General features: G+C 44.0%; 1 protein-coding gene across 1 annotated transcript in view; it reads left to right on the top strand.

Annotated features, from left to right (window-relative positions):
- Positions 1-17,292, top strand: part of LOC143927097 (uncharacterized) — a 377,460-nt gene that overhangs the window by 39,101 nt on the left and 321,067 nt on the right. The window contains exon 2 of the mRNA XM_077451051.1: positions 7,115-7,246. Coding sequence (XP_077307177.1) covers positions 7,115-7,246 — 132 coding nt within the window. The remainder of the gene's footprint in view (positions 1-7,114; positions 7,247-17,292) is intronic.

The raw sequence follows: 17,292 nt of genomic DNA, 5'->3' as shown, positions 1-17,292 counted from the left end.
CCTTTCTGCATTTTAGTAAGAACGCGTATTACATAATAGCCAGTGATAATTCATGTTTCAAATTTTAAATTTGTGCGTTTTTCAAGTCAATCAACCATATTTCCTATGTGCCTGTCAGAAGAAAATGATAAATCCTAATTTGGTGTGCAGAGCAGAGATAAGCCCAGCAAAGGGGAATGTGTCACCCTGCCAGTTAGGTTGCTAGGACGTAGGCAAATTTTGTTCTTTTTGGCTCCTCTCTAATCAGTGGAGCAGTTGTGGATTGCTTTTGTGTGTTCGGGATTATTTATTACACGTATTTATATCGTGTCGACAATTTACGAGGCTTCTGAAACATGGTGGGATGAGCAAGGCAAATCTCAGCCTGAATATTTTTTTGTGCTCCAGCCAATCCCTGGGGAGGTGGTCCAGAAAGTGGCTGGAGAGTCATATAAATAATCTGATATTTAGAGCAGCAGGGCTCTTTTCCCTGTTGAAGGGAATCCATCAGTCTGGGTGGGGGTGGTGGCTACCCCCCACCTCGTATTCATCAAGCTTGCAGCTGTAGCATAGCTGGGGGCCTGCTCCTGAGGGTCCCTTTTGGAAGCTAGTCAAGGGAACCTTCACCTGCAGATCTGGTCTAGAGAACTCACTGAAGAGTGCCCGGTGGAAATTAGAAAGGGTCTGGCTGACCTGTGGCATTGTGAGCATTAACACTCTCTCTCAACGAAGAGTGTCTGGTGGATACTGGAAGGAGGCATTCAGTGATCCTGTGACATTGTGAGTACTGACCTGAGCTCAGGGTTCTTGCGTTTGTGTGCTGTACCCCTGGAAAGGACGAAAGTAATATTCTTGACTGGGATAGCTCCAGGGCCAGTGCCTGCAGCAGTATTAGGAACATTGGCGCAGTGTATGGGGAACAGAGCAGCCATCAGAAACTTTGGGGCTACTTAAACAGCCTTAAACCTGGGCCCTCCAGGACCTGACCCCTTTTTACCCCTTTCATTAGGGTCCCCATAGTCCCCCCCTTGCCTCAGGGTCCCAAGAGTCCCCTCTCTTTAAATCAGGGTCCTCAGTGTTCACTCTTAAAACAGAGACCCCATTTTCATTAGGATTTCTAAAGTCTTCCCTTACATTAGAATCAAAAAGCCCCCCTTATATCAGGATCCCGAGAGTCCCCCTGCTGTGCCCTAGGTGACATTTGCCTAGTGGTAGCACTAGCCCTTGGATAGCTCTTGCAAAGGTACTCATTTCTACCTTCTGTACTTGTTTTAAATGCTCACTATGTTGTTAGGTTCTAAAATCATGTCAAAAGCTAAACATGCTCTCTTTAGCATCAGGCACCTGATATCTTTAAGGTTCAGTTTAAATTGATGGTCCATGCTCTCACAGATGCAAAGCAGAATATGGTTAAGGTGTAAAGGACTGCTACTCTATCTACAGTATAGCGGGGGCATTCTTTCTTCTGACCACCAATATGAAGGGCAGGGCATTTGCTCCTACATAGAGACTGCTCAGAGAAACTTAGTAAAAGTAAAGTGTCCTTCCTGCAAAGAATTATGGAACCTGGAATATCCCATTTCACCCTACATCTTATTCCAAGTTCTTCAGCTCTACAAATCCTAAAAGGCACCCTAGCCTGATTATTGAGCCAAAATGAATGAAATGTTGCTGTGTGCCTGGATGCCTCTGCACTAGCTTTGGGGAAGAACCGATTAAATTACAGGGTGTCATGGTTATGCAATAGAGTTTGTCTGCTTACCTGTCTCCATGTGTTCATCTCTAGAGACCAGCCGACCTTCACCTGACTGCTTTTGCTTTTGTAATCCATCCTCTGGCATGGCTCCACCCTAGCTCCTATCAGAGAACTCTATATTAACCTGTGCAGTGCAGGCCAACCCTGCTGATCAACCTTCGTGTGTTTGGCTTCCTGTTACCTGCCGTGTGCTCTTCTGTTGTTCTGTTACCGACTTTGGCGTGTCCCTGACTATCCCTGTTTGCCTGTGATCCTGACCTTTTGACGTGTCCCTGACTATCCCTGTCTGCTTGTGGCCCCCGACCTTGGCTTTATCCCTCACTATCCCTATCCTCCTGTTGCCTATTGTGGGTGTGAGCTGGGGGACCCTGGGGGTTGCGACCTGGAGCCAGTTGCAGCCCAGTCCATTCTCACCACTAGAGGCTCTGGTGAACACCTGCTGGCTCTTAGACTCCGCGTCCCAGGGAATCTTACGTTTTAACCCCGGTGGGATCCGTCTTGGTGTTCCGGCAGCTCTGCCTTCCTTATCACCTTGACTCCCATCCGGAGCAGTCAGCCGTAAGGGTCCACAACCTTGCGGTGCACTCCTGATCCCTACGGTGTGCATGTGTCACCTGGCCTCAAGGTGACCTGACACAGGGGCTCCTACTGGGGTGGCACTACAGGAGCACCCAAGCAGTGGGTGGATGATTCATGGGTAAAGTTGAACAATAAAATAAAGATGAGAACAGTAGAATCTATCTCAAAATCACTTGAAATGGCACCAAAAATTAATAGAGACTACAAAAAAGAAAACACCTCAAACTCCTGGACACAAATAGAGGAAGGAAGTGACAAGAATGTGAGTAAGAAACGTATGTTCAGGCCCCTTGACGCAAAACACCTTATGACCTTTCCTCAACACTGGACTTCTCATCTAGGCTCAGATCTCAAGGATGTCAAATGGACTCACATATGGGCCACCACAAGTATCATGCCCAGTCAGTCTTCTGGCAATAGAGACCAATAACAAGGTCCCTATACGCTGGTATATGGTAACCTTCTTCCATATCTGGTGTACTTGTCCTGTGGTGAAGCAGTTCTGCACGGGTGTCTTTCAAATGCCCACTATGTTACTTGGTTCTAGAATCGCGCCGAAAAACATGCTCTCTTTAGCATCAGGCACCTGATATCTTTAAGGTTCAATTTAAATAGATGGTCCATGTTCTCAGAGCTGCGAAGCAGAATATGGGTAAGGTGTGAAGGACTGCTACTCTGTCTATAGAGGAAACTAGATCTAGGAAAAGGAAGGAAACGCATGAATATTTAGCAGTTTGTCTGCTTTAAGCAGTTATTATGATCTTTAGAATTTATTTGGGTAATTAATAACCCCCATCTTGTACATCCCTAGTTTTCTTTGTGGATCAACCATTCCCAACCAGGGCTCCTCCAAAGGTTGCTAGAGGTTCCTTCAGCTATGGCTGATGGACCTCTCATCTGATGGTGCCTACATAGTTCTTGGAGCCAACACCACTTGCCAAAACCAACAGAATGACACCAATGATCTTTATAGTTTTCTGTACGGGGGACCTTCTGACCACCAGTATAAGGGTGGCATTCTTTCTTCTGACCACAAATATGAAGGGCATTTTCCCCATTGATCTCTAATGAATTGGATTTAGTTTAGGTACTCGAAAACTTGAAAAGGCTGAGAAAGACTACATTAGATAGTAAATACATGGATAGGTACAGTTGGTAATCTCCGATATGAATCAGAGCAATCAAAGCATTCAACAACAGCAGTGAAAAGCACAGCAAAGGATTAGAGAAACTCCAAGGTTTATATGGGTTTTATTCCTCGAACAGTCAAGGCTTCTCTTTATAATCAACTGCAGAACAATCCCCTCTATAACTATATTAAACAGCTTCACTAATTTCTGCATTTCCTAGTGATGATGATTTGCAGAAATTTCGTTTTTTTCCTTTGATAATATTGTGGAATATCAACATTTATTCATCTATTTGTTTTACAGGCGCGACAACACAGCATGTTGTATCTGTATTTTATTACAAAGCTTTTGCTTGTATAGCTTAGTGATGGTTTGATGGTTGTGCTTGGGCCAGCTTCTTGCTAGTATTAAAATACAAATAAATACAATCAAAAGGGACTGGGATTACCGATACCTTCCTGTGGCATGCAGCAGCCAGGATTTTTATCACTTTTAGCAACATTCTCTAGTCCTTTTTGTCATTAAATACCATATATATGAACGTAAGTTCCTCCTGGTAATTTCTCCTACATTTATCTTGCCTTATGATTTATCTCTATTCCCCCAACGCAGTGGCTCTGTGCATTTCCGTTTGTGCTTACAATTGCTGTTTTTAATCGTATAATTCATATCCATCCCACATTAAATATCGATATTAAACGGTCCTGAAGAAGCGCAACGACAGCGCAACACGTAGAGCGAATTTTCTCTTTTTTGAACATCTACTTAACGCTTTTCTGTTATTCAACCACACTCCTGGATTCGTACAATTTGGAAAGACCTTGATTAATTTCCTAGTTTCCTTGTAGATACAATATGGTTTTATACAGTAGCGGTATTGTATCAATTATGTACTAATAGATCAATGTGGGTTTTTTAGACATTATGTAATTAACTTTTTGTGTGTTTCTAATAAAAATATATTTTTGTATAATCGTTTGGCTGTGCCTAAAAAGTCCAAGCCCCATTTCTTTCGATATTCCAAAAATCTATAAGACGCGGCACTGGTTAATATTTCTGTATTCACAGGGCCACTCTGTGATATGATACAATTTAGACCCCTTTCACACCAAGGGCGTTTTGCAGGCGCTATAGCGTTAGAAATAGCGCCTGTAATCCGCCCTTAAAATAGCTGCACCATTGTCTGTAGTGTGAAAGCCCGAGGGCTTTCACACTGCAGCGGTGCACTGGAAGGACGCCAGGAAAAGTCCTGCCAGCAGCTTCTTTGGAGCGGTGAAGGAGCGGTGTGTTTACCGCTCCTTCACCGATGCTCCCCATTGAAATCAGTTTGGGGCAGCGCTGTAATACCGCCGGCAAAACGCCGCTATTGCCACGCATGCGCCGTAGACAGCGGTGCCCGTCTTCGGGCAAATATCTCCTAAACCGTATAGGTTTGGGAGATATTTCTTGGACCTACAGGTAAGCCTTAATCTAGGCTTACCTGTAGGTCAAAGTGGTTTGTAAGGGTTTACAACCACTTTAAGGGGATGCCTGAAACCCCTGAAGTGTATCAACAGGATTAGTGTTTTGCCTAAATTGAATTATTAGCCCACTTACCGATTTTACCAACTTATGTGAAATGTGTTTGTTTAACCACTTGCTGACCAGCCGCCAAATTTTACTGAGGCAAAACGGCACGGCTGAGCGAAACAACGTTATGTTACGTTGCTTCACCTTGTGGCCACTAGGGGTGCCCGCTTCTCGCCTCCGGAGCCGATGCGAGTGCCTGGCAGGTGCGATGACCACTGGGCTCCCGCGTTCGCTAGTGACACAGGATCTGTGGGTCTGTGTGTGTAAACACACAGATCCCAGTTCTCTGAGGGCTGAAGAGACTGATCGTGTGTTCATACAAAGTATGAACAGCGATCTGTCATCTCCCCTAGACAGTCCCCTCCCCCCTTCATTTAGAACACAGAGGGGGAACACAGTTAACCCCTTGATCGCCCCCTAGTGTTAATCCCTCCTCTGCCAGTGACATTTATACAGTAACCAGTGCATTTTTATAGCACTGATCGCTGTATAAATGTCACTGGTCCCAAAAATGTGTCAGAAGTGTCCGATGTGTCTGCCATAATGTCGCAGTCTGGATAAAAATCACAGATCGTGGCCATTACTAGTAAAAAAATAAAAAATAATAAAAATGCTATAAATCTATCTCCTATTTTGTAGACGCTATATAACTTTTGCGCAAACCAATCAATATACACTTATTGCGATTTTTATTACCAAAAATATGTAGAAGAATACATATCGGCCTAAACTGAGAAAAAAATTGCATTAAAAAAAAAAATTAGGATATTTATTATAGCAAAAAGTACAAAAAAGTTTTCAAAATTCATTCCACTGACACCAACAACGAGGCACTATTCCTCCCACTGACACCAACAAGGCACTATTCCTCCCACTGACACCAACAAGGCACTATTCCTCCCACTGACACCAACAACAAGGCACTATTCCTTCCACTGACACCAACAATGAGGCACTCTTCCTTCCACTGACACTAACAACGGGGCACTATTCCTCCCACTGACACCAACAATGAGGTACTATTCCTCCCACTGACACCAACAATTGGGCACTATTCCTCCTACTGACACCAACAATGAGGCACTATTCCTCCCACTGACACCAACAGGGAGGCGCTATTCTTCCCACTGACACCAACAATGTGGCACTATTCCTCTCACTGACACCAACAATGGGGCACTATTCCTACCAATGATACCAACAATGGAGATGTATCCCTTCCACTGACACCAATGATGGGACACGTTTCCTTCCACTGATACCAACAGTAGAGATGTATTCCTTCCACTGACACCAATGATGGGACACTTTCCTTCCACTGACATCAAGAATGGGGCTCTTTTCCTCCTACTGATCACAGGAGCTTTGTTACCTTTTAAGGCTGCATTCACACCTGAGCGTAGCGCTTTCAAGCATTTTTTGCGGCGTTTTTTACCGCGATTCACGACGTTTTACCGCGGTTTTTTAGGGGCATTTGCCGCGATTTTGTGCAGGGCAAAAGGTCATCAATGTTAAAAGAAGAAAAACACCCAAATCTGCTCAATTCGAGTGACAAAAAAGGTTCGGAACTTGTTTGAGCTTCAGGCGTTCGGCTTCAGGCGACATGGAGTGGAGATGTGAACCATCTCTATTGAGAATAATAGAATTTTTCCCCTCTAGCGTTTTGTAGCTTCAGGCTTCAAGCTACAAAACGCTCAGGTGTGAATGGGGTCTTACTCTCGCTGACCGCCAAGTCTGAGACATTGTCCACTCCCTCTGAGGCTGGGGCATTTTCTACTCCCCCTGACTACAGTCCGCCGCCCCTAAAGTCTGGAGGACAGTAAACCGGTCCTTTATTTAGAAAACATGGGGATCCTTGGGTTAGATGATACTGGAAGTCCTCCAGCCAGGAAATGAGGTGAGCTCTATATAACTTGCTGCAGCTTCTAATGCACATTGTGAGAAGCACACAGTGTGCAGTGAAATCAGAGTAAGTGATTTCAGTCTAGGAGAGGAGCCAGTACAACTGTGCAAGACTGAAGGGAAGGCTGGGGGGGGGGGGGGGGTCATCTACAATGATTACCGCTAATGAATTGTGTCTCCTGTGCTCCTTTTCCTACAGATACTGAGCGAGCGTTGTCACTACTAGAGGATTACTGCAGCAAGTTACAGGACCCAAGTGAGAGGCAGCTACGCCTGGCCATTGAGAAGGTCATCTCTATGTTCAAAAGTCACTTATTCCAAGCATTGATAGGTAGGTACCTTCTATGCTCCTGTACACTACTGCACAGATATTCCCAACCTTTGTGGAGAAGCCGAGGAAATGTCCAGCTGCTTTGTTCGTTTTGGTTTTCATTTCATTCGTTTGTTTTTTTTTGGGTCATTTGTCATAATCGAAATTCGAAAATCCGAAAATCGAAAATGACAAAATACGAAAGTAAGAACGAAAAGTCGGAAATTTGGACATTTGAAAATTCAAAATGAGAAAATCTGAACGTAAGAACAAAAATTCGGAAATAAGAATGGAAATCCGAAAATTCAAAAGAACGAAAATCCGAAAATATAAAACGAAAATCCGAAAACTGGAAAATCCAAAAATAACTAACTAATAATAACTATTAAATTCTAGGTATTAGAATTTCCTTTCAAATTTGGCTGTTGGTGAACCGAACGTATACATACTTATCTGAAGTTCCAAATTATCTGAAATGTCCCTTTAGTGGGAATAATATGCCGTAATGGGAATATCCCTAGATGGCAATTAATATGCCCTTACTGGGATGATCCCTTTACTGGGATTAATATGCCATTACTGAGAATATTGCTTTACTGGGATTATTGTACTCTTACTGGGAATATTCCTTTACTGGGATCGATCTGCCCTTACTGGGAATATCCCTTTGCTGGGATTGCTATGCCCTTACTGGGAATATCTCTTTACTGGGATTAATACTCCCTTACTGGGAATATCGCTTTACTGGGATTAATATGCTCATACTGGAAATATCACTTTACTGGTATTAATATGCCCATACTGGGAACATACCTTTACTGGAATGAACATGTCCTTACTGGGGTTATCCCTTTACTGGGATTAATATGCCCTTACTGGGAATATCCCTTTACTGGAATTAATATGCCCTTACTGGGAACATCCCTTTACTAAGATTAATATGTCCATACCTGAAATATTCCTTTACTGGGATTAATATGCCCTTACTGGGAACATCCCTTTACTAAGATTAATATGCCCATACTTCAAATATCCCTTTACTGGGATTAATATGCCCTTACTGGGAATATCCCTACACTAGAATTAATATAATTTTACTGGGAATATCCCTTTACTGGGATTAATATGCCTGTACTGGGAATATATTTTTTACTGGTAATAATATGCTTGTACTGGGAATATCCCTTTACTGGAATTAATATGCATTTACTGGTATTAATATGCCCATACTGGGAATATTCCTTTACTGGGATCAAATTCCCCTTACTGGGAATATCCCTCTACTGGGATTAATGTGATTTTACTGGGAATATCCCTTTACTGGGATTAATATGACTTTATTGGGAATATCCCTATACTGGGATTAATATGCTCTTACTGGGAATATCCCTGTACTGGGAATAATATGTTCTTATAGAAATATCCCTTTACGGGATTAATATGACTTTACTATGAATGTCCAGATGTGTCTGCACATTATATGAACAGTCTATTGATTTTATGGATGATGCAGTTAATGAAGAGACATATTGGCCTGCCCCTAGAGGGCATTGGCCTAAGCTTGCAGTGGGAGAGCCTGCTCTGTATGCTGGAGTTGGGGGGGGGGGGGGGGCATTGGTGGGCTTGCATGGGAAAGAGAAATCAGGTTGGAAGTAACCAGTTCTCAGTAGCAGCCCAAACAAACATGGAAGCAAGCAGTAGGCGGGGCAGTGACACAGCAGATCAGCAATCTCTGAAAAGTAAAGCACTGTTCTTATGCTGTGTAGCCAATCACTGTACAAAGGTGTATGTATACTTCGCAATTTTTTTACAAGTATTTTGGAAAGTGTCCTTTATATTTGTTTTAGTTGTATATCAGTTTAATTTTAGTTGTCCTTTAAACTAGCTGTGTATGTAAAAATACAGAAAACAGAACAGGGAGTATTTCTGTTTTATATATATATATATATATATATATATATCTCCATACACCTGCATGTACTGCTTATCTGGACTTTTCTTGCTGCTTTGTGTATTGGGGACAGTCCCTGGATGTTCTATCTTTATAGTGCGCTGGTAGCAAAAGTCAGAGGATGGCACCTGCCAGGGAAACAGATGCACCTCCGAGCCAGCCATGGCATTTACCCGCATTCCAGGGCTGTACTGGGCACGGCAGCAGATGCTTCAAACGGCAGAAGCCTCTCTATTTTATTTTCATTATCGTACTTATTTTACTGCCGGTAGCTGCGAGCCTGTACTGTCAGGCCAAGGTCTACAAAGCATACGGGATGTGGAAAATCCTGCGGTTTTTAAATTCTATAGTTGCCCATCGCAATATATGCATCATAATAAATAATGGATTGGGTGAGCCCATAGGTAATTGGCAGCACCACATCCCCGCATTTATAAACCAAAAAGTATAAGGAATTCCTTTTATAAGGGACTCAACCAGATCGGGGTAAAGGACCAATCAGAGAGGCCCTTTACTGTGTGATCAGCTGTGTTCACGTGTAAACAGACTTGCCGGTTATCGGAAGTCCTTTCCTCACACGCTGTCTCTGCCTGTTAAAAAACAAATTCTATTACAACCAGCAGCCAACTATAGATGGAGTTAAAAATAAATTCGATTTTTTTTGTAACTATAAAGCTATTGTAATATTTGGGGGTTGTTTAGCTCTAGAGCTTACCAGTGAGCTGAGACCCACCAGATATGCTGTTTAAAGGACTTGTTGGCCCACTTTTATTAAACAAAAAGAAAAAGGTCCATCCAGGATTGCCCCCGCGGGGGGGTGGGGTTCAACTTCACAACAATAATGTAATAACAAACGGAAAATACAGAGCCACCTGGCTCTCTGGTTAGCGCTGCTGCTCAGGCTTTGCCCTCGGTCCTCTTGACCCTGTAACAGTGTCCCTGTTTGGTACACACTCTGCACCTCTGCTGACACTCTCTTTTACAGCTTCCTTGCTGTTACAGTCCACAGGTTTGGGCCCTCTGTCTGCTCCTTCAGACTGTCCTGTGCACACCAGGACTCCTCGGGAGCCATGGGCCCAGAACCTTGGTCCTGTCTCTACTTAATGAGGTTGTAAACCTCTGAAAAAAAATTCCAAGAAAAAAAACAACCTGCAAGACAAAGGCATAATGAGCTAGTATGCATCGTACACTAGCTCATTATGAAAAACTTACAGGGCTGGTGCTACCACTAGGCAGCCGCCTAGGGAGCATTGCTGCCTAGGGCGCCTGGCCACTGCTGTTCCTACTTATTTCTCTCTGCAGCAAGCAACTAAGTTTCAAAATCAGCATGCAGCCGCCACTCCATTCGCTCATAGTGTCAGAGGCGCAACGACGGCAGAGGACTGTGTCTGTGTTCCGCCTCCCGAATGGATGAAAGCAAGTAAACATTCATTGATGGGTGCTGGTGAGGCTGCATTTGATGGGCGCTGGTAGGCTGCATTGATGGGCGCTGGTAGGCGGCATTTGATGGGCCATGGTGAGGCTGCATAGATGGGCACTGGTGAGGCTGAATTTTATGGGTGCTGGTGAGGCTGCATTTGATAGGCGCTGGTGAGGCTGAATTTGATGGGTGCTGATGAAGCTGCATTGATGGGCTCTGGTAGGCTGCATTTGATGGGCGCTGGTAGGCTGCATTTGATAGGTGCTGGTAAAGCTGCATTTGATGGGTGCTGGTAAAGCTGCATTTGATGGCCACTTTATTAAAAGGGAGGGATATACATGGGCAGGGCAAAGGGGTTTTTGTCAGGGGTGGAGCCAGGGGGGAGGCAAAATTAGGTTTCGCCTAGGGTGTCAAAAATTCTTGCACCAGCCCTGAATACTTACCTTAGAACAAAGCCCTGCAGTGCGGCCCGCACTCCGCTCCCACAACCGGCATCTTTCCCGGAGTAAATTCTGGGTTCGCAGGCTAGGGCGCTGTGATTGGCCGATGCCAATTGGCACATGCGCACGGGTGCCATCGGCGGGAGCATATTAAGTAAATATCTCCTAAATGGTAAAAAGTTTAAGAGATATTTATAGTACCTACAGGTAAGCCTTACTACACAGCCCATCCCAGATCCGTGTAAAGAGCCAATAAAAAGATGGCTCTTTACCACATGACCAGCTGTGCCCAATCACGATTGGAGCTGAGGCTTGTCACCCTGACACAGCACAACCCTGATCGCGGTAAAGAGCCAATGAAATTGACTCCCCCCTGCCCCAAAGCACCCACCCCCCCATGTTGAGGGCAAGCGGCCTGGTACGGTTCAGGAGGGAGGGGGGGTGCTCGCTCATCCCCACCCCTCTTCCTGACCAGCCGGGCTGCATGCTCGGATAAGGGTCTGGTATGGATTTTGGGGGACCCCGTTTTTTCAGCGTAGGGGGTTCTCCTTAAAATTCATACCAGACCCAAGGGCCTGGTATGCTCTTGGAGGGGGAACCCATGCTGTTTTTTTATTTAAAATTTGGCGTGGAGTTCCCCCTCAAGATCATCAGAGCACAAGTCGCATACAAAAATGTCAGATCATGCAAGACGCGATCCGACTTTGATCCGACTTCAGTGATAGTCAATGAGCTGAAGTAGGATCAAAATTGGACCAAAGTAGTTCAGGGAGCATTTTCAAAGTCGGACCGACTTGTGTTGGACTAGTTAAGACGGCTCCCATAGGGAAACATTGATTTTCACACGTCATGCGACGTGAGCTCCCAATGTAGGAGCGTTTGTTGTACCAGTGTGAACCCAACCTAAATCCTGCTCCCAGGATTGGAGATTTCATCCCACCCAGATCTCTGCAAAATCTCCAGGCTCCAGGTCCCCAAATGGATTTTACCAACCATAGAGGAAGCTGATAAAACAGTTTCACAGAGAGCCAGAACGGGGATCTGTCAATGTAAACAAATAGATCCCCATTCTGCCATGGTAGTACAGAGTGATTGTTCCTAGTGATCAGGAACAGCGATCTCTCTCTACTCCCTGTCAGTTAGAAACACCTCCCAGGGAATACATTTAACAATTTTATTTAAATTTTATATTTATATAGCTTCTAGGCTACTGAAAGGTCAAAGATGCTTTTTAAACTTCATTTATAGTAAAAGATAATAGATTTTTTTTATTTTTAAATGAAGTTAAAAAAAAAAAGAATTTGATCTTTCAGTAGCTAAAAACCTAAATAAATATAAAATTAAACTAAAATGATAGATGTTTGTTAATGTAAATTGTATGAAATTGTAAATATAAAACTATATTTTTATGGCTGACTCCAGGCCTTAAGGCCTGGTTCACACCTATGCATTTTTAGTGCTTTTTTGCATTTTGCAGATTTAGACTACAGTCCATTTAACCACTTAAAGGGATTGTAAAGTCAAATTTTTTATTTTTTTAAAATAACAAACATGTTATACTTACCTCCACTGTGCCACTCATTTTGCACAGAGTGCCCCCGAACCTGCTCTTCTGGGGTCCCTCGGCGGCTGTCTCTGCTTCTTCCCACAGGTGCTTCTCACGTTCATGCGAGCTCCCTCGCATTGGTGAGAAGCACCTGCTGGCGCGCTCCCGTGATACAGCCGGCGGCTATAGCCGCTCGCTGTATCACAAGGCCCCGCCCCCGGCGCGAAGCGTCATTGGATGTGATTGACAGCAGCGCGAGCCAATGGCTGCGCTGCTTTCAATCCATCCACTCCAGCCAATCAGCGGCCAGGCTGAGCGGCAAAGAGGACGGCGGGGGCGAGCGCGGGATTTTCGAGGGGTCAGGAAAGTAAAACGGGGGGACTGGGAGCGCCGACAGTGTCAGATGTTTTTTCACCTTAATGCATAGAATGCATTAAGGTGAAAAAACATTTACCTTTACAACCCCTTTAAGGACCGAGCCTCTTTCTGAGATTTGGTGTTTACAAGTTAAAATTATTTTTTTTTGCTAGAAAATTACTTAAAACCCCAAACATTATATACTTTTTTCTAACACCCTCAGGAATAAAATGGCGGTCATTACAATACTTTCTGTCACACCGTATTTGCGCAGCGGTCTTACAAGCGCACTTTTTTTGGAAAAAATACACTTTTTTGAATTGAAAACTAAGACAACAGTAAATTTAGCCCAGTTTTTTTTATATTGTGAAAGATAATGTTACATCGAATAAATTGATACCCAACATGTCACGCTTCAAAATTGCGCCCGCTCGTGGAATGTGGACTTTTACCCTTAAAAATCTCCATAGGCGATGTTTAAAAAATTCTACAGGTTGCATGTTTTGAGATATAGAGGAGGTCTAGTGCTAGAATTATTGCCCTCCTTTCAACGATCGCGGCAATACCTCACATGTGTGGTTTGAACACCGTTTTTATATGCATGCGCTACTCACATATGCTTTCGCTTATGCACGCGAGCTCGGTGGGACGGGGCACATTAAATTTTTTTTTTATTATTTATTTTACATTTTATTTTTTATTTTTACACTGTTCTTTAAAAAAAAAAAAAAAAAAAGTTGTCACTTTTATTCCTATTACAAGGAATGTAAATATCCATTGAAATAAAAAAAAAAGCATGACAGGACCTCTTAAATATGAGATCTGGGGTCAAAAAAAATAAAAATACAAATTAAATGTCATTTGAATTTATTTTTTTTAAAATGTCCCTTTAAGTCCCTTTAAGGGCCCCTCTCCCGCTGTCGATAAAAGCATTCCCCTAGCGAATGCGCTGCAGAGACCACTTTTATCTGAAAGCGGACTGCCCGCTGAAGAGGAGGATACCGGGGTTATGGCAGCTAGCTGCTGCCATAACAACGATATTCCTCTTCAAAGTAGCGAAGTATAACGACAGCGGGTCGGTCCGTAAATGCTTAACATGGTTTCTTATAGAACACTTTCTGTAGTGCAAATCTGCAAAATGCAAAAAGCACTAAAAATCCTTAGTTGTCAATCAGGCCTAAAAGTCCCGCAGCACCTGCATACCTCCCAACTTTTTGAGATGGGTACGAGGGACACCTATTATCAAAAGTATGTAGGCACAGGACACAACCCCTACCACGCCCACCTTATAGGAGAATTAACACCTTCAGATCCACGCTAAAGCCGAATGACGGCTAAAGCACGACCTACTTTGCCGGGAAGCCGTTAATAGAGGTCCTCCCCTTTGCACACTCCCTGCACACCCCCTGCAGGGCGCCCGCTGTGACCACCGAGTCAATGAGACTCGGGTGATCCCAGATTGGAGTAAGGGTTTGATCCCCACCCCTTACCACGTGATCAGCTGTCAGCCAATGACAGCTGATCATGTGATGTAAAGATCAGTAATCGTTTTTTTTTTCTTCTCACCCTGACAGCGTGAGGTGAAAAAAAAGCCGATCACCAGCTTCTGTTGAAGGGACATCGGTCCCGAAGAGGAAGAGGTGAAGCCACCTCATCTGTGCCTGCCAGTGCCGCCTGCCAGTGCCACAAATCAGTGCCCACAGTGCCACGAATCAGTGCCCACCAGTACATAAAAGTACCAGCAACCAATGCCCATGAGTGCAACCTATCAATGCCCACCAGTGGTGCCAATCAGTGCCTCATCAGTGCCACCTAGCAGTGTTGCCTATCAGTGTCACCTACCAGTGCCAATCAGTACCCATCACTGCCACCCATCAGTGCCACCTATCAGTGTCACCTATTAGTGCCCTTCAGTATGCCCATCAGTTCCACCCATCAATGCCACCCATCAGTGCCACCTCATCAGTACCCACCAGTGCTACAGTACCCACCAGTGCCGCCTATTAGTGTCCATCAGTGCCGCCTCATCAGCGTACATCAATGAAGGAGAAAAATTACCTGTTTGCAAAATGTATTAACAAAATATAAAATTGTTTTGTATTTTTTTTTTTTTTTTATTCGGACTAAAAAATTTTAACAAAAAATTAAAAACCCAGAGGTGATCAAATGCCACCAAAAGAAAACTCTATTTGTGGGGAAAAAAATTATAAAAATGTCCTTTGGGTACAGTGTTGTGTGACCGCGCAATTGTCATTCAAAGAGTGAGAGCGCCAAGACCCCTTTCACACTGGAGGCATTTTTCAGGCGCTACAGCGCTAAAAATAGCGCCTGAAAAAAGCGGCTTCATTCACTCCAGTGTGAAAGCCCGAGGGTACAGTGCACTGGCAGGGCCTCAGAAAAAATCCTGCCAGCAGCTTCTTTGCAGCGATGGATGAGCGGTGAATACACCGCTCCTCCCCATTGAGATCAATGGGGCAGTGCTGCTATACTGCCGTTGCGGCAGCGTTTTGCGGGCGGATTTAACCCCTTTTCGGCTGCTAGCATGGGGGGGGGGGGGTTAAACCTCCCTTGCTAGCAGCACAATAGCGACGCGAAAATGACGGTAAAGCGGCGCTAAAATAGTGTTGCTTTACTGCTGACGCTGGTGGCGGCACAGTGTGAAAGGGGTCTAAAAGCTAAAAATTGGTCTGGGGGCAGGAGGGGGGTTTAAGTGCCCCAGTAAGCAAATGGTTAAAAACCAAAAATTGGTGAAACCCACAAGTGCTTCTTTATTTTATTTTATTTTTATTTTTTTTACCACTACTACTTCTACTGGCTTTTGAAATTTATAAATGCAACAATTTGGAAATCGGATGAAAGGTTTAGCGCTGGAAAACACGTTTTGATAGATTAAAAATTGCATTTTATATACAACTATATAGATCAGAGAAAAATGAGTGACAAATGTGTAAGAATGAGGGACAGAGGGACAAATCAGAGACAGTCCCTCCGAATCAGGGACAGTTGGGAGCTATGGCCACCTGTGACCATGAAAGGGTCCTACAGACTGCAGCGGGGGGTAACTTTGAAGCTCCCGTGCACCCAGATGGAGCGCATAGAACTCGGCACGAGGCATATTTGGTTTGGCGAGGAACGGCTTATTTGATTAGACAAAGTGCTTGCTGTTTTTAACTCGTTAATCAGCTTTAGCGGGTGGGCATAAAGAGGTTTACCATAGCGATGTTTTGTGTTTGAATGGATCTCCATAAAATATTATATGTTTGACTTGGATTTAATGTGCCCCAAATAGCTCTAATCCCCTTACGCAGAATTATGTAAAAAAAAAAAAAAAATTAATCTCCCCCCGGGGGCACACTGGTTTTTGATGTGTAGCGATAATACAAGTTTATGCTGCCTTTTCCCGGGATTATTTTCATTTGATTTTTATTTTTGGAACATCCAGATACTGAAATAGAGCTCAGATGCCCTTGCTGTGTTTTCCCCGTCAATACCACTAAGAATAAGATTTTTCCAGGTTTGCCAAAAATCGCCTTTAATGTCAGAAGCTTTTTATTTTATTTTATTTTTTCCTCTTTCTTTATAAAGAGATCTGTAATTTAGAGCTTGAATCACATGCTAGTTCATTATGTCTCTCAGACTGAAGTACACATACTGCTGTATATACAGTACATGCCGTATATACTACTGTACTTAGAATAATTGTGCCTTTCTGCGAGTTAGTGCGCGTGTATGTTTATGGATTTTTGTGTTTTTTTTGTTTTTTAATCCTAAGGTTCCATGCACACAGGACGTTCTGAAATGTCTTTCTAGATGTTGGTCTGCTGGCAGGAAAACGCTGCTGTGAAAACGCGCGTTTGTCAGCATTTGTCAGCGTTTTTTAACCACTTTCCGACCAGCCGCCGCAGTTGCTGAATGGCACGGCTGGACGAAACAACGCTATGTTACTGTTACATCGCTTTGCCCTGTGGCTACTACGGGCGCTTGCGCGCGCGTGCGCCCGCTGCTCGCCCCCGGAGCCGAAGCGAGTGCCCGGCGGTCACGATCACCGCGATCGCTTCTGGCACACTGAGAACCGGGATCTGTGTGTGTGTAAACCTTTCCCTTTAGAATGTAAGCTCTACGAGCAGGGCCCTCCTGTAACTTTTGTACTGAACTGTACTGTAATTGTGTTGCCCCCCCCCCCCCTATACATTGTAAAGCGCTGCGTAAACTGTTGACGCTATATAAATCGTCTATAATAAAAAATAATAATAAACACGCAGATCCCAGTTCTCTAAGGGGAGAAGAGACTGATCGTGTGTTCATACAAAGTATGAACAGCGATCTGTCATCTCCCCTAGACAGTCCCCTCCC

This window comes from Lithobates pipiens, unplaced genomic scaffold (genome assembly GCF_037356315.1).
Source record: "Lithobates pipiens isolate NorthernLeopardFrog02 unplaced genomic scaffold, aLitPip1_a1.2 Scaffold_23, whole genome shotgun sequence".
In the NCBI taxonomy this organism is placed as follows: domain Eukaryota; kingdom Metazoa; phylum Chordata; class Amphibia; order Anura; family Ranidae; genus Lithobates; species Lithobates pipiens.
Note: the sequence above shows the minus strand (reverse complement) of the source record. Positions and strands in the feature narration are given on the sequence as shown.